Genomic DNA, 18503 nt, shown 5'->3' with positions numbered 1-18503 from the left:
TGACTGTGTGGATCACAATAAACTGTGGAAAATTCTTAGAGATGGGAATACCAGACCACCTGACCAGCCTCTTGAGAAACCTATATGCAGGTCAGGAAGCAACAGTTAGAACTGGACATGGAACAACAGACTGGTTCCAAATAGCAAAAGGGGTATGGCAAGGCTGTATAGTGTCACCCTGCTTACTTACATGCAGAGTACATCATGAGAAACGGGCTGGAAGAAGCACAAGCTGGAATCAAGATTGCCAGGAGAAATATCAATAACCTCAGATATGCAGATGACACCACCCTTATGGCAGAAAGTGAAGAGGAACTCAAAAGCCTCTTGATGAAAGTGAAAGAGGAGAGTGAAAAAGCTGGCTTAAAGCTCAACATTCAGAAAACGAAGATCATGGCATCCGGTCCCATCACTTCATGGGAAATAGATGGGGAAACAGTGTCAGACTTTATTTTTTGGGGCTCCAAAATCACTGCAGATGGTGACTGCAGCCATGAAATTAAAAGACGCTTACTCCTTGGAAGAAAAGTTATGACCAACCTAGATAGCATATTGAAAAGCAGAGACCTTACTTTGCCAACAAAGGTCCATCTAGTCAAGGCTATGGTTTTTCCAGTAGTCATGTATGGATGTGAGAGTTGTACTGTGAAGAAGGCTGAGCGCCAAATAATTGATGCTTTTGAACTTGTTGGAGAGTTTGGAAAGTCTTTTCTTTGTTGGAGAAGACTCTTGAGAGTCCCTTGGACTGCAAGAAGATCCAACCAGTCCATTCTAAACGAGATCAGTCCTGGGTGTTCTTTGGAAGGAATGGTGCTAAAGCTAAAACTCCAGTACTTTGGCCACCTCATGCGAAGAGTTGACTCATATGGAAAAGACTCTGATGCTGGGAAGTATTGGGGGCAGTAGGAGAAGGAGACAACAGAGGATGAGATGGCTGGATGGCATCACCGACTTGATGGACATGAGTTTGAGTGAACTCCGGGAGTTGGTGATGGACAGGGAGGCCTGGAATGCTGCAATTCATGGGGTCGCAAAGAGTCAGAGACGACTGAGTGACTGAACTGAACTGACCCTTGATCCAGGGCTTCCCTGATAGCTCAGTTGGTAAACAATCCGCCTGCAATGCGGGAGACCCTGGTTTGATTCCTGAGTTGGGAAGATCCCCTGGAAAAGGTATAGGCTACCACTCCAGTGTTCTTGGGCTTCCCTGGTGGTTCAGCTGGTAAAGAATCCACCTGCAATGTGGGAGACCTGGGTTTGATCTCTGGGTTGGGACGATCTCCTGGAGAAGGGAAAGGCTACCCACTCCAGCATTCTGGCCTGGAGAATTCCATGGACAGTCCATGGGGTTGCAAAGAGTCGGACATGACTGAGTGACTTTCACTCGCTCACCCTTGATCCAAAATTTCTGTCTGGATCAAGTGGCTTGCATGCCTGCTCAGTTGCTAAGTCATGTCTGACTCTTTGTGACCCCATGGACTGTAGCCCACCAGGTTTCTCTGTCCATGGGATTTACCAGGCAAAAATACTGGAGTCGGTTGCCATTTCCTTTTCCAGGGGATCTTTCCAACCCAGGGGTCGAACCCACATCTCCTGCATTTTCTGCATTGCAAGCAGACTGTTTACCCACTGAACCACCTGGGATCAAGTGGCAGTTGCAGCTAACAATCTGACTTGCCACTGGGCTTGTCATAAACAGGAAAATTAATATAGACATGGTTGTCCTGTGCCTGGTGCCATCAACAGTAGCTCCCAACTGCAAACATGTACAAATGTACCCAGAATAACACAATCTTGATTAAAACTGGCTGATCACATGCTTTTTTACAATGGAAATATTTAATATTACAGCCAGGGGTATTACATAGTGATTTGATATTTGCATATATTATGAAATCACAATAAGTTACTATCCCCCCAAAGTTATTACAATAGTGACCATATTCCTTATGCTGTATATTACATTGGTTTATCTACTTTATAACTGGAGGTGTGTACCCTTTAATCTCCTTCACCTATTCTGCTCCACCCCTCCTGGGAAACCACAGAAAACTAGTTTGTGTCTGTAAGTCTCTGTGGTTTTGTTTCTTATATTCCACTTAAAACCATATGTTTCTTTCTCTCTGACTTATTTCACTTAGCATAATACCCTCTAGATCCATCCATGTTGCCACAAATAGCAAGATTTTTTAATGTCTAATATTCCACTATACATACACACACACACACACACACACACACACACACACCACATCTTCTTTATCAGTCCTCTATTGTAAAAATGCTGCAATGAACACTGGTGCATATATCTTTTCAAATTCGTAAATACCTAGATTATACAGCAGTTCTGTTTTCAGAAGTTTTCAGGAAACTTCATACTGTTTTCATAGTGGCTGAACCTACTGACAATCCTATCAGCAATGAATGAGGGTTTCCTTTTCTCCACATTCCCAAAACCTATTTGTCTTTTTGATCAAAGCCATTCTGACAGGCATGAGGTGTGGTTTTGATATGCATTTCCCTAACAATTTGATATGCATCTCCCTAACAGCGTTTCATCAGAAACGCTGGGCTGGATGAAGCACAAGCCAGAATCAAGATTGATGGGAGAAATATCAATAACCTCAGATATGCAGATGACACCACTCTCTTGGCAGACAGTGAAGAAGAGCTAAAGAGCCTCTTGATGAAAGTGAAAGAGGAGAGTGAAAAAGTTGGCTCAAAGCTCAACATTCAGAAAACTAAGATCATGGCATCCGGTCCCATCACTTCATGGGAAATAGATGGGGAAACAGTGTCAGACTTTATTTTTGGGGGCTCCAAAATCACTGCAGATGGTGACTGCAGCCATGAAATTAAAAGACGCTTACTCCTTGGAAGGAAAGTTAGGACCAACCTAGACAGCATATTAAAAAGCAGAGACGTTGCTTTGCCAACAAAGGTCCCATCTAGTCAAGGCTATTGTTTTTCCAGTACTTATGTATGGATGTGAGAGTTGGACTATAAAGAAAGCTGAGTGCAGAAGAATTGATGCTTTTGAACTGTGGTGTTGGAGAAGACTCTTGAGAGTCCCTTGGACTGCAAGGAGATCCACCCAGTCCATCCTAAAGGAGATTGGTCCTGTGTGTTCATTGGAAGGACTGATGTTGAAGCTTAAACTCCAATACTTTGGCCACCTGATATGAAGAGCTGACTCATTTGAAAAGACCCTGATGCTGGAAAAGATTGAGGGCAGGAGGAGAAGGGGATGACCGAGGATGAGATAGCTAGATGGCATCACGACTTGATGGACATGAGTTTGGGTAAACTCTGGGAGTTGGTGATGGACAGGGAGGCCTGGCGTGCTGCAGTCCATGCAGTTGCAAAGAGTTGGACATGACTGAGCGACTGAACTGAACTGAATTGAACAATTAGTGATGCTGAGCATCTTTGCATGTGTCTGTTGGCCATCTGTATATCTTCTTTGGGAAAATGTCTATTCAGATCCTCTGCCCATTTAAAAGTTGGCTTATTTGTTTGATGTGTTGTATGAGTTCTGTATATGTTTTGAATGCTGTTGTTGATCAGTAGCTAAGTCGTGTCCAACTCTTTGCAACCCCATGGTCACATGCCAGGCTTCCCTGTCCTCCACTATCTCCTGGAGTTGGCTCAAGTTCATGTCCATTGAGTCAGTGATGCTATCTAATCATCTCATCCTCTGCCGCCCTTTTCTCCTTTGGCTTTCAATCTTTCCCAGCATCAGGGTCTTTTCCAATAAGCTGGCTCTTCACATCAGGTGGCCAAAGTATTGGAGCTTCAGGTTTAGCATCTGTCCTTCCAATGAATATTCAGGGTTGACTTCCTTTAGGATTGATTGGTTTTATATCCTTGGAAGTCCACAGGACTTTCAGTAGTCTTCTCCAGAACTAGAATTTGAAACCATCAGTTCATCAGTGTTCAGCCTTTTTTATTGTCCAACTCTCACATCTGTACACAACTACTGATATAACCATAGCTTTGACTGTACAGACGTTTGTTGGCAAAGGGGTGTGTCTGCTTCTTAATACACTGTCTAGGTTTGTCATAGTTTTCCTTCCAAGAAGCAAGTGTCTTCAAGTTTCATGGCTGCAGTCACCGTTCATAGTGATTTCAGAGCCCAAGAAAAGAAAAGCTGTCACTGCTTCTACTTTTTGTCCTTCTATTTGCTATGAAGTGATGTGATCAGATACCATGATCTTAGTTTTCTTAATGTTAAATTTCAAGCCAGCTTTTTCACTCTCCTCTTTCACCCTCATCAAGAGGTTCTTTAGTTCCCCTTTGCTTTCTGCCACTAGAGTGGCATCATCCTCATATCTGAAGTTGATATTCCTCCTGGCAATTTTGATTCCAGTTTGTGATTCATCCAGCCTGGCATTTTGCATGATGTAAAACAGTGACAATATACAACCTTGTTGTACTCCTTTCCCAATTTTGCACAAGTCTGTTGTTCCATGTAAGGTTTTAACTGTTGCTTCTTGACATGCATACAGGTTTCTCAGGAGACAGGGATATTCCCATCTCTTTAAGGATTTTCCATAGCTTGTGATCCACACAGTTAAAAGCTTTAGTGCAATCAATGAAGCAGTATATTTTTTTTGGAATTCCCTTGCTCTATGAGCCAACGAATGTTGGCAATTTGATCTCTGGTTCCTCTGCCTTTTCTAAATCCAGCTTGTACATCTGAAAGTTCTCGGTACATGTACTGTTGAAGCCTTGCTTGAAGGACTTTGAGCATAACCTTACTAGCATGGAATATGAGTGCAATTGTCTGGTAGTTTGAACATTCTTTGGCAATGCCCTTCTTTGGGACTGGAATGAAAACTGTCCTTTCCCAGTCCTGTGGCATCAGCAGAGTTTTCCAAATTTGCTGGCATATTGAGTGCAGCACTTTAACAGCATCATCTTTTAGGATTTGAAATAGCTCAGCTGGAATTCCATCACCTCCACTAGCTTTGTTCGTAGTAACCCTTCCTCAGGCCCACTTGACTTCACACTCCATAATGTCTGGCTCTAGATTAGTGACCACTAGACTGGGATAAGCCAGGTTATCCAGTCATTAAGACCTTTTTTATATAGTTCTGTGTATTCTTGCCACCTCTTCTTATTCTCTTCTGCTTCTGTTAGGTCCTTACTGTCTCTGGTAAGGACCAGATATTTTGAATTATTTTCCCATTCAGTAGGCTGCCTTTTTGTGTTGTTCATGGTTTCCTTTGCTGTGCAAAAGCTTTTTAGATTGATGTGGTCCCATTTATTTTGGCTTTTATTTCCCTCGCTTGAGGAGATGCATCCAAAAAAATACTGCTAAGACCAACATCAAAGAGTGTACCATCTCTGTTTTCTTCTAAGAGAAGTTTTATGGTGTCAGGTCTCACATTTAGGTCTTTAATCCATTTTGAATTTATTTTTGTGTACGGAGTGAGAACGTAGTCCAGGTTTCCTGACACTATTTATTGAAGACGTTATCTTTTCCCCATTGTATTGTTGCTTACTTTGACTTAATCGTCCACTTAAGTGTGGGTTTATTTCTGGGCTGTCTGTTCTGTTCCATTGACCTATGTGTCTGTTTTTGTGCCAATTCCATACTGTTTTGATGACTGTAGCTTTGAAAGTAGTTTGAAATTGGGGAGTGTTAAAGCTCTAGCTTTGTTCTTTCTCCAGATTATTTTGATTAGAGTATTTTGTGTTTACATACAAATTTTAGAATTATTTTTTTCTAGCTCTGTGAAAGATGCCTTTGGTATTTTGATAGGGATTGTGCTGAATCTGCAGATTGTCTTGGATTGTATGGTCATTTTAACAATATGAGTTCTTCCAATCTGTGAGCATGGTATATATTTCAATTTGTGTTGTCATTTTCTGCCATCAATGTCTTATAGTTTCCAGACTATAAGTCTTTTACCTCTTTGGTTAGATTTTTTTTCCTAGGTATTTTATTCCTCTTGATGCAACTGCAAATAGGATTGTTTTCTTAATTTCTCTGATAGTTCATTATTCATCTATTGAAATACAACAGATTTCTGTAATATTAATTTTGTATCCTGCAACTTAACTGATTTCATGTATTAGTCCTAACACATTTTTGGTTGTCTTTTAATGATTTTTCATATATAAAATCATGTCATCTGCAGACAGGTTTACTTTTTTCCTTTCTAATTTGGGTTTCTTTTATGTCTTTTTAAAATTTATTTTTATTTATTTATTTCTGATTGCTGTAGCTAGGACTTCCAATACATTAAGATTGTCAGTCAATTCCTGCTAAAAAAAGAGAGACAGAGGCTTCCCTGGTGCTCCAGTGAGGAAGAATCCACCTGCCAATGCAGGAGACACAGGTTTGATCCCTGGTCCAAGGAAGAACCCACATGCCTTGGGGCAACCAGGCCCCTGCACCACAACTGCTGAGCCCGCACTCGGAGCCCGGGAGCCACAACTCTGAGCCTGGGAGGCACCGCTGCTGAGCCCGCACTTGGAGCCCGGGAGCCACCAGCGCTGAGCCTGTGCGCCTGCAGTCTGTAGTCCACAGCAAGAGAAGCCACTGCAGTGAGAAGCCCATGCACCTCAACGAAGAGTGGCCCCTGCTTGCTGCAACTGGAGAAAGCCTGTGGGCAACAACAAAGACTCAGCACAGCCGATACATACATTAATTTTTAAAAAAGAGGACAGAAAACCAGTGGGTAATTCTCCTTTCTGAATAATGAATCTGAATTATTCTCCTGAAAAAAATTTAATTGAGTTATTGCCTAATTTGTAGTATTTGAAGATAAATAATCCATGGTATACATACAATTAGGATTCCTTAAAAATAAATCCAGAATGTGGCCCAGACTCAAATATAAACTTATTATACGTTTATAAGCAATTGAGTTTATAAGTTATAAGCAATCAAGTTGATCTATTAGAATCCAAAATACTAAAACAACGTTTTGTGCTCCATGTATGTAAAAATCTCAGTTTAAGACTGCTCTGCTATTGCCAAGAGCACAGCCCTACAGACGCAGATCTTTTCAAGATCTGACGTTCCAGGCATTCAAATGCTTCCTATTACACAGAAAAAGGAGTCCCCATTAATGGATCAGTCCATGTTTGAGTTTTTAGGTAACATCAATATAAATAGCCTACATAAAAATTGAGAAGCCCAGCACAAATCTTTATTTCTTCTTCAAAGAAAGAAATTCAAGGTTTTACTCTCTGTAACTTATTCTAGTCATAAGTATTATATTCAAGAAGTTATAGTCTTTTGTATAATAAACCAATTCTACTTGTTTAACTACTAAAAAGAAATGTATCACTTTAGCACAACAAATATAAAAAATTCTGAATCAGGACTCAGTAGATAGGTTTTGCTTTAGGCTCTGCCATACCTGTATGACCTTAGGCAAATCATTTAACCCCTGCAGGTTGAGCTCTGACCTGCAGACTTCTGTGGTTTAACAGGATGAGACTGCAATTAGGTAAAAGGCCCCTAGATGGTGGTGGTGTTCTGAGTTAGGCTTTCTATTTCCCCTCTACCCCATAATTACAGTGAAGTATAAAGGAGTAGGTTAGAAAATTATTTCCTATTAAGTTCTGAAAAAATTCACTGCTAAGGATTCAATTAATGACATTCAAAATAGCACTGAATTATGAATCATATTGTCCAGTTACATTTGATACTAATTAAAAGGAATATACCACTAATGATTATATTAATACCAAATATCTCTTTGTAATTAGCCTATTTCATCAGTATTTCTCTGGGCATATTTATCTAAGCTTAAGAAGCTGAACAAAAACTAAACAATTATTGTTAAGAGTATTGATGCATAACAACCCTGTAGAAAAATAAATTTTTTTTCAAATGCCAGTTCTAACAAATTCTGATAAATGTACTGATCTTTTTCATAATGAATATTTCAGACTGTTAAAAACCTGTGATTCCCATGAGCACAAATGACATTAACCACCCCCTCAGTCATATAAGCTAGAGCATCTTATAAAGAAATCTGCGGTCTTTTAGTGTTCAAAAGGGTAAGAATAACATATTAAATGACTTCTCTAGTTTAACCCACCAAAGAAAAAGGATTTGGAGATCCTAGTTTGCAGTGGCTTGGATGAACAATATTAGGTTTTCAACTAAAATTCCTGAAAAGAGCAAGAATACATTTCTATTTCTCCACTATGAGATTCACTGAGTATAAAAGTCATGTTCAATCAATATACAGAATAAGAAAGTACCTGTGAAAACTTACACCATGCTACCTTTTTACTTCTCATCAGCTGAGTAGGTAATAAATGACAAAAAATGTAGCATGATGGAGTGGAAGACATATAACTGCAAGTTTTGTTTCAACAAAGTTTTTTGTCAGTAAATTAAAGAGGAAAGATATTTGGATCATAGTGGCTCCAAAATAGTATCACTATTACATGAAAGTTATCCCTGTCCCTCCAGCCAGCCAACCAACCCACCAGCAAGCCTCTATTGAGCCTATATGGTGCAAACGGCTAGAGATAAAAAGATAAGATATCATCTCCATTCTCAAAAACCTCAGTCTAGTATGTAAGAGAAATGGACTTGGAAAGTTCAGTTCAGTTTATTATAGTGTCAAGTAGATACACACCTATTGCACTTATCATTCTGCTGACAGAGGCCAAAATTTAAGAGGAATATTTTTCTCCAATAATGCTAAGTTTTCATGATTTTTGATGTAAGATGTTAAGATTACACAGGCAAAGAAATATACCTCATGCCCTATCCCAGTCCCCCCCGAGTCTCACCTTCCTGCTGTTATACAAGCTTGCTGCAAATAGGAATTTAGTTGAGACAATGCTTTAAGCCATCCATTTCTTATGAAATTACTCTTGAGTGATATTTGACCAGTTTTCTTTATTCCATCTTCTATACCCAAAACATTAAAAAAAAAAAAAAAAACAGCTCCCATACCCTGAAATCAACTGTAACCATATACTGGAAAATGACAGTCTTTAGTCAAAGACAAGGTAAGTCTCTCCTCTGGTACAGAACCCCAAATGGTATTCACATAATGGTTTCATCACTTAACTGCCTAACTTTTTGGACAATGGAAACAACAACATAAGCAAAAAAGTGGCCCAGCATATGAAACTCTTCTCAAAAACAGAAGAAAGTTATGAACATTGTTGGGAAAGTGTTTTACATTTCCAATGAAATTCTATTCCATTGATCTGTTTGAAAGATTGTCTTCAACCAATATATTTGGCTTCAGCCGATAAGGTGTAATTGATTCAGTTTCACAATGAACCACTTTTTAGCTTTAAGACTTTCATCTTAAGCCTGGAGTGCATAACAATGGAGAGCAGGAAAGTGGTATTTTATTTACTCTAAAAACTGCAGGGATGAGCTGGGGGGGAAAAAAAACCCCGAAAGTATTAGCCTTCAGATTCTCAAATTATTTTTAGCTCTGGTTATATTTGGAAGAATGAGCTGCGGGTTTGGCATTGTTTTCCATCTTAACAGTTGCTCTGTATTCTGAGATATATATATGTGATTCATAATGTACCACTGTAACAAGACACAGCTTTTATGTATTACTGGGGTAACACAAAGAAAATGAATTTTTCTTTGAGTACCAGTAATTGTCAAAAGAATGATTACAGAATCAGAAAATGTGCTTTATAATAACCCTGTTAACATAAAGTATACACAGAGGAAAGAAAGAAGTACTGCAGGTATGTGAAAGAGTTAGTTCTATTAGCAAGGCTTTTCAGGGTGGTTTTGGTTCTTATGCATCAAATTTTAACCACTTTCAGACTCTGGGACAACGGGAAAACATCTGGCAACACAGGAGCATTTGGTGACTGTGAGCTGACTCACCACGTGCTCACCAAGGCTCCACTGGTCAATGAACTACTCCCTTCTGAAACAAGGCTTTGCCCTGGTCATAAGGATAATGCTCTCAAGCTGTTAGAATTAATTTGAATGTCAAAAATGAAATTTAGGTTACCAACCATCGCCTGAGAGTTACAGCATGTAGAATAACAAATGTCCTCTTTATAACTGAAGTGAAAATTGAAGAAGCACGGATACTTTACTTGCGCTGATGAACACAGACGTCCAAGTGCAGTGTTCGCTTCTAAGTGTCCCAGTGCAGCCCTGTCTCCAGACGCTCTGCCGGGGGAGGGGCTGCCTGCCTTGCTCCTGCTTGATGTCCTCCCTGGTGAAAATGTGCGCATGGGTTCCATGCGCACGCTTCTAATGTGAGTGAAAGCTAACTACAAAATCAAGATGTCTTCTGCTTTCAGAAAATTCTAGTATACCGTATACAGCATCAATATTTCTTTCCATTTAAAAAAATAGTGCAAAAACATATCTGATAGTCAAAGTGAGAGTTCAAGTGAGTTTCTGTGCCAAGGAGCACAGTCAAGCATCACCTTTAGCTAACTTGTAAAAACTGAATGTACGTTTTGGGAAATATTCCAGATTTTCCCATCAGTTCTCCACTCATCCAGTCATCATCGACAGATTCCAGCTCTGTTATTATGTCTCCAGCCTGTAGAAAAACAGGAATTGAAACTAATTATTAAGTTTCTGCTGAGTGTACATGTGTTAAGCTGCTTCTTTTCCTCAAACCCCATTCCTCTGTCACTGTCGACTTTGTTGCATTTCCAGGTTGTATTTTGTGCCCCTCAAATTCACCACTCCTAATCTAAAATTATTATTTAATAAATAGAAATACCAGCTAACATAGTATATATATAGAAATTTTTTCCCCAGTAACAATTATTTATCAGACACCCACTACATGTCAGACACTTCTGGGCACTATGGATACAGCAATGAAGAAAGACCTTACTCCAGAGTTGGGAGACGAATAACAGCCGGCAGAGGAGGGCAGAAAGTGTGAGCTGCCACCGCGTCGGCAGTCTGGGGAGGCCTCATTCCGGGCGACGCGCAAAGACTTGGTGGCGAGAGGGCTGCATGCTCACTGTATGTGTGCCTCGTCCTTTTCTGTGTGCTTTATGGGAACTCACTCATATTTTATTTTTATTTGTTATCAAACTAAGAATAGTGAAAATTAACTCATTTAAACAATACTGCAGTCCTAGAAGTGGTACTATTATTTCCCCATTTTTGAGAAATATTTTTATAGATTTCCTTATTTTATAGAAAAGGAAACTGAAACTCCGAGGGATTACGTGACTTGCTCAGGGCTGCATGTCAGTGAGTGGTAGGAAGGGGATTCGAATCTAGAGTGATTCCAGGGCCTATCCAGGAATCATAATGGATAACCTAATGTTAACCACTAGGCATGCGGTCACCACATTACACAGTCTACCTTTCTACTTAGACAGGTTTTTACTAAAATGGCCTTTTCTCAGCCTCCTGAGCATTTTGTGCTCTACATCTGTTCTTCCACATAATGGCATTCTCCCCTACCGTTCGGCGCAGTCCACTCCTCCACGGCCTTAGTATCACACTGCATTCTCCCTGTCGCTGACTCAGCACGCGACTGTCTTCCCTGGGCTAGTCAAAGGGCTGGGTGTCTTACTCCTGTGTGAATTATACTATCTCAACAGATGAAGATGTAAGTTTTGAAATTATCTCCTGAAACTATTTTCTTTACGGTTTCTAGCCATTTCCTGGAACCTGAGTTTAAGATTCTGTAATGGTCCAAGAATACCCTGGCTACTTTTAAGGATATCTTTATCAGGTTAAATGGATTTATTTGTAGCCCTAGGATACTGCCCTTTGGAAAACTGGTTTGATTTAAGGCCATTCTTAATGGAAAATGCTGACAATCTAATGTCATTAATTTAGTTTACTCTGCTAAAATATGTAAAAATTTTGGCATTTAAAGTTTCTGTTATAAGTTCCTTCTGGTTCCTAAATTATAATCCTTGACTAAAACTATTTTTCTTTTTTGTGTGTGTGCTTATTTTTTTTTTAATTTTATTTTATTTTTAAACTTTACAACATTGTATTGGTTTTGCCAAATATCGAAATGAATCCGCCACAGGTATACATGTGTTCCCCATCCTGAACCCTCCTCCCTTCTCTCTCCCCATACCATCCCTCTGGGTCATCCCAGTGCACCAGCCCCAAGCATCCAGTATCGTGCATCGAACCTGGACTGGCGACTCATTGCATATATGATATTATATGTATTTCAATGCCATTCTCCCAAATCATCCCACCCTCTCCCTCTCCCACAGAGTCCAAAAGACTATTCTATACATCAGTGTCTCTTTTGCTGTCTTGTATACAGGGTTATTGTTACCATCTTTCTAAATTCCATATATATGCATTAGTATACTGTATTGTAAAACTATTTTTCTTAGCTCTGATTCATACATACATATATGCCACATCTGTTTTCTGAGAGCTAGGACAATTTAAAAAAAGTTTTATTTACTAATATTCTGTGGATATTGAATAAAATATTAATGATCAACAATACTTAAAATGGTACAGCATCCCTTAACTAAAAGACTCTAGAACTATCTCGCTTACAGTCAGGCATTTGTAAAAATGCCTGAAGACAACCTATTTTCTGGATGATTATACTGACAACCTAAATGAAGGCCAAAACTGAAGTCTGAATCCAGAGGGTTCACTTGCAGTAACATTATACTTGAGGATAAAAGGAATTAATTTTGAGCCATTGATTCTCAAGATTGAAAAGGACTAGGGCAACAGTTTCTAAACATTTGGATTTTATGGACCAAGAAATTAAAAAGAGAGAAAGAAACATATAGGGTTACCAATTATAATTTTGCATAAGAAATATGTATCATTTACTAGTAATATTTTATAATGGAAATGACATTTTAATATGAAAAAGAAATTCTCAGAAGATAGTAAACTCCATCACAAAACAGAAAAGTTAGCAACCTTATACTGACATATCTCAGCATGCCCACCTTTCTCCATGACTCCCCTAAAGCCTCCACATCCCTAGCCATCGCTGTTTTCCTCATTTTGTTGTAGACAGGTGTAAACCTTATGTGGGTACCCACTGTCTTAAGTCTCATCTTGTCCAGTCACTCCTGGATACTCTAATTCCCTCTGAGTATCTCCAATGATGGAGAATTTCCCATTGCCTAACAACTCTTCTGACAGCGTCTGGCCCAATACCACAGTATTGCCCTGGGTACTCTCCTCTGAGCACAATCCACCTGTGGATGTGGAAACAGGATCATGCAAGTATTCTGTTTAAGATTAAGGTTAGGCTTTAGGCTTCTTAAAAAACCCTCCTCAAAGTACCTTAATCTTTTGGGATCACTACCCAAAGTCTATTCAGTATCTCTGTGGACAAGACTGCAGGGCCTTGTGAGGCCCTGCTGCAGAGGCCACTGTAGTCCAGGCCACCTGGCTTCCCCCTGGTTTCACGACGCGACAGCAGCAGGCTGCAAGGGCCCTGCAGAGGATCCTCCCTTCTTTACTTTGGCTGAGCCGCATGGCATCATGGGATCTTAATTCCTGAACCAGGGATCAAGCATGTGTTCCCTGGAGTGGAAGCACAGAATCTTAGCTTGGAGACCACCAGGGAAGTCTGAGGACCGTCCTTTACTAGGGCTTCCAGTGAAACCTCCAGTATTAGTGAGATCGCATGTCATAAGGCTGAGGAATAAGGAATTTGTTAGGCAACTGTGGGTCTAGCAATATCAATAAGACTTTAAAGTACCTCAATGATCTGCTGATAATATACATTTGCCCTAGTCACTTCTCTAATCTCATCCTTAAGAACGAGGGTCTGAGATCTGTTCATTCTTGATCAGTGATCAATACTCCATGCAAGTGTTCACCCTGAAGACATTTCAAAATTTACAGCTGCTTAATGCAGTTACAAAAATGATACACATTCTGACCTTGAAGGAAAGCTCATCTTCATTCTCCCCATGGAAATCATACAAGGCTTTGGCCTTCCTCCCCTTCAGTGATAAAGCAGCCACGCCTTTTGCATCAGCTATGAAGACACCAAAAATTCAAATACATAGAAAGTCATTGACTAAAACACAAATCAAACATTTTAAGAAATCCCCTCGTCACTTCCAGGACATAATATTTTCAATTAATTTTGAATTTATTATAACTTGTAAAAAGATGAAGGATGTTCTCTTAGAAGAAAAAAAAATTACAGAAAATATATTCAGGAGATAAAACTAGCCATTATTGATTAAAGGTATCTTTATGTCTTTTTCCCCCATAACTTCAACAAATTATATGCAGAAAGTTTGCATAACCTTATGAATTAACTTTCAAATACAGGCAAACAACTGAAATTGAGCACAGCCAGAAGTACAAGAAATCTGTATCATTTCAAGGGTCTTGGGGGTCCCCTTGGAGGGTAAGAGCCTCCCGGGCAGCAGTGGTACCTGAGCAGGGCCGCACAAAGACAGCAGGGAAGATGCCCTCTCGGTCCCGCAGTCTGCCCTTGTACCAGTCGGAGTCTACTCGCTCCAGGATCAGGATCCGGTCTCCCCTCTTGAAGGATAAGTCTTCACTGGTCTCTGCCATGAAACTGTGCAGAGCTTCGCACCATTCTCCACCAAGATTGTTCTCCTGTTACAAATCAGTTTGGTAAGAAATGTGAAATTTTATTTCAGATTAATTTTCACAAAGCTTAAAAAGTGGTGGCAAAAAAACTAAGGGGTCATAACATTTCAAAGTCTGAGGGCCACTTTAAATCACTCAATACCTAACGTCACTAATGAGTTTCAGAAATAAAAGCTTCCAGTAACTTTTTTCTTAAAATTCTAAATGACATGTGATAAAATTTGTGACTTTTGCTTTTAAGGGATATATAATGCTTAAGTAAAAGTTTCTTTCTAATTACGGTCTATGACATTGTGTGTGCTAAGTCACTTAAGACGTGTCCGACTCTCTCCAACTCCATGGACTGTAGCCTGCCAGGCTCCTCTGTACATGGGATTCTCCAGGTAAGAATACTGGAGTGGGTTGCCAGGCCCTCCTTCAGGGGATCTTCCCAACCCAGGGATTGAACCTGTGTCTTCTGCAATGTCTTCTGCATTGGCAGGTGGGCTCTTTACCACTAGCACCAACTGGGAAGCCCATGATCTATGACATTAGTTACATTAAAAAATTAGATAAAAGCTTATCATATTTGTATATAGTATTTATGACACTATGAAAACATTCTGGCAAACATATAATTTTCCTTTTTTCTTTTTTTTTTTGGCCACACAGTGCAGCTTGTGGGATTTTTTTTTTTTATTAATTTATTTTTTATTGAAGGATAATTGCTTTATAAGCTTGTGGGATTTTAATTCCCAGACCAGGGATTGAACCCAGGCTCTTGGTATTGGAAGCCCAGAATCCTAACCACTGGACTTCCAGGGAATTTCCAAGCATATAGTTTTCAGTGAAGCTCTTTACCTAAATTAGGAAGGATCAGAATGGGCAGTCCGTTAATTCCCAGGTCTTTACCTGGTGACTCAGCAACAAAGGATCTGCCTGCAATGCAGGAGATATAGGTTCGATCCCTGGGTCAAGAAGATCCCTGGAGGAGGAAATGGCAACTCACTTCAGTATTCTTGCCTAGAAAATTCCATGAACAGAGGAGCTTGGTGGGCTACAGCCCAGGGAGTTGCAAACAGCTGGACACGAGTGCACACACGACTGAGCAGTGAGCACACCACCTGGCTGAGAGGTTATCGGACCCCATGGCCCAAGTCTCCATCAGTCCACACTTCTAATTTTACAAGTCACAGTTCGCTCCAAGGCTGGCAGGGTAACCACCTGGCGTGATGGTTCATGCTCCAACAAGAATGCTTTTTGCTGCAAACACATCATAAGAAGGTTCTTCTCTGTGACAAGGAGTCTCTGTCAACTCGGATGGGAACCCTGTGTTCAAGGAGCTCAAGCAGGGAGGCAAGGATTACACTAAGATCAAAAGCTTAGAGCCAGATGCGCCTGGGTTCCAGACCAGTTCTGTCACTCCCAGTTAACACAGGGCAAGGCGTTTCACTACGCTAAGCCTCAGCTTCATCTCAGGGCTCACGTGGGGTCACACGAGGTGTTGCATGTAGACTGCACAGCACAGTGCCTGGCACACCTGAAGTGCTCGGCAGCTGATGGCGCCAAAGAAAAACAACTAAGCAAACAAAACCCCTAACCCTCTCCTCGTGTTCCCGCTCGCGAGAAACCAACTCCACAGAAGAGCCCTTGTCACTCCTGGGAAACAGCGGCCACCATGAGGACGCTTCCTTTCGAAGAACTGTGGCCACTTTCTTTCCTGTTTGACCATCAGTGGGGGGATGAAAGAACGGAGACACACAGCCCAGCGACCCCTGGCACTGTGACAAACAACGACCCGGTCGGGCTCATCTTCTAAAATCTCACAGAAAACGATGGAAGTCACTCACACTCCTGTCCAGTTTGAACTTTGGAAGTCATGCTAAACACTAAAAATTTTACTACATTTTTCCTCTCTCCCACTATAAAAACAATACAAATGTTCCTGAACATTTGGCAAGTTCGGAAATGTACGAAGAATGGGAAAAACACCCATCTATCTATAATGTTAACCACCTAAGGAAACTGAATGTTAACAACTTAAATACATTTCCTGCTAGTCTTTTTATGCTGTATATTCAGTTTCACTATATGTTTTCCTCCCATGACATTTACTTTACAAATCTAGTTTTTCATGGCCTCAGAACATTTTCCCAATAATGGCTATATTCAGGTTATTTCCAGTTTTTTCACATTATAATAACACCACTATGACCATCTTTGTGACTAAAACCTTGTCTCATTTTTCGTCTTTAGGGTGAGAGATAAAAACAATAACAATAATCTGTACTTTTCCTCTTTTAACAATCACTTACCTATAATTACTTGTTTGCTGTTGTATTGAATCTTTGGTTAACTAGATATGTTAAATGGTATTTTACTGTCTCCTTACAAGGCCTTTCTTTGATTACTGTAAGGTTAAATGACTTTCTTAGGGACTTCCCTGATGGTCCAGTGGTTAAAACTCTGTGCTCCCAACACAGGGAGCGTGGGTTTGAGACCTGGACAGGGAACCAAGGTGCGCAGCCAAAAAAAAACCAAAACAAACCTTTTTTACTATCAGCCACTTACACTATCTCTTTCATGAATATTCCAATAATGTCTCTTTCCTCGTTAATGTTTATCAGTGTTTGTATGTTTTTCTAATTCATTTGTATGATGAGCTCTATGAGCAAGAAAGGAATTGATCACCTATATACCTCAAATATCTGCTACGTGAATTAAAAAATTAAACACTGCTTTTGATAATTATGATTTTAATAGTCCTCCCAGAGATAAAACTTGGCTTTCACCACAGTTATGTATTCAAGCAGCCTACCTGAGAATTTGCACCAGAATCTTCTTTTTTGGTCTTTGGTGGTACCTTTGTGCCTATATTTTAAAAGAAAAATCAAAACTTCAGATGTAAAGACCACACAGCATTGGGGAAAATCTTTCGGAGGAAAGTAAAAAGTCTGGGATGCCAGATCAGTCTCTTCACGTACTGGCTACTAGCTTTGCCAAGCCAGCACAAACTACATTCTCTGGGTTTGTTTTCTTTACTGTAGACTGAAAGAGGAAATGCATTAGTTATACTCTACAGACCATTTCTGTTTAAAAGTTGATGATTCTTTTTTTTGCCATCTCTAATATGAAGCTTCCCTGATAGCTAATATGAACGGCTTCCCTGATAGCTCAGTTGGTAAAGAACCCACCTGCAATGAAGGAGACCCGGTTCAATTCTTGGGTCGGGAAGATCCCCTGGAGAAGGGAAAGGCTACCCACTCCAGTATTCTGGCCTGGAGAATTCCATGGACTGTGTAGCCCATGGGGTTGCAAAGAGTTGGACACGACTGAGAGACTTTAGTAAAAAAAATATGAAGCTACTGCTAATTATCTAAAACACAAAAGCCAGCTCTTTGAGAGACTGCCCCAATAATGACTATCCCCAACATGACAAATACCATTTAAAAATCATTTTTCCTTCTACCTTAAAAAATATGGCAATATGGATTATTATGCAACTTAAGTATTAACCCTATTACCTGGTTTATTTGAATTAGGATAGTACACAATAAAAAGCCATATTCTCAATACTCACTTAAAACATTTGTACCAGAAGTGGGATGATCCTCAATGAGTTCCACAAAGTTAAGGGGGAAGATTCCAGATCTGTCTCCAAGTTCTCCTCTCGCCCACTCATCATTCACATACTCTTTAAGAATAATAATTTCTCCCTCTGAGAAACTTAACTCGTCCTTCTGGTCTCCAATATACTCAAATCGAGCAACACACCTTGGGCCTCTGAAGAAAGATCACATTTGTGGGTTAAATTAGGCACTACTAACTTTCAAAATGCCTGGAAACCCTCATTTAATCTTTCAGTGAATATTTATTTTGTATTTACTTTGGAACAAGATATACTAGGCATAATTTAAAATTTCCATGAAAAAGAATAAGCTACATTTCTAAATGACAGTCCTTACTTTGTAGATTCGAGCCTATTTCACTCAGAAAG

At 40.0% G+C, this 18503-nt stretch overlaps 1 protein-coding gene across 8 annotated transcripts in view; it reads right to left on the bottom strand.

Annotated features, from left to right (window-relative positions):
- Positions 1 to 8563: 8563 nt before the first annotated feature.
- The window catches only part of SH3D19 (SH3 domain containing 19), a 194748-nt gene continuing 184808 nt past the window's right edge, over positions 8564 to 18503 (bottom strand). For all 8 annotated transcript variants that reach the window (XM_055550373.1, XM_055550374.1, XM_055550380.1 and 5 more), the window contains 5 exons: positions 18087 to 18289; positions 17325 to 17377; positions 14347 to 14533; positions 13840 to 13937; positions 8564 to 10520 (listed from right to left, as the gene is read on the bottom strand). In XM_055550373.1, the coding sequence (XP_055406348.1) occupies positions 10404 to 10520; positions 13840 to 13937; positions 14347 to 14533; positions 17325 to 17377; positions 18087 to 18289 (658 nt within the window). In that variant the 3' untranslated portion in view covers positions 8564 to 10403. The remainder of the gene's footprint in view (positions 10521 to 13839; positions 13938 to 14346; positions 14534 to 17324; positions 17378 to 18086; positions 18290 to 18503) is intronic.

This window comes from Bubalus kerabau, chromosome 16 (genome assembly GCF_029407905.1).
Source record: "Bubalus kerabau isolate K-KA32 ecotype Philippines breed swamp buffalo chromosome 16, PCC_UOA_SB_1v2, whole genome shotgun sequence".
NCBI classification, from domain to species: domain Eukaryota; kingdom Metazoa; phylum Chordata; class Mammalia; order Artiodactyla; family Bovidae; genus Bubalus; species Bubalus kerabau.
This window is presented reverse-complemented; position numbering and strand designations above follow the sequence as displayed.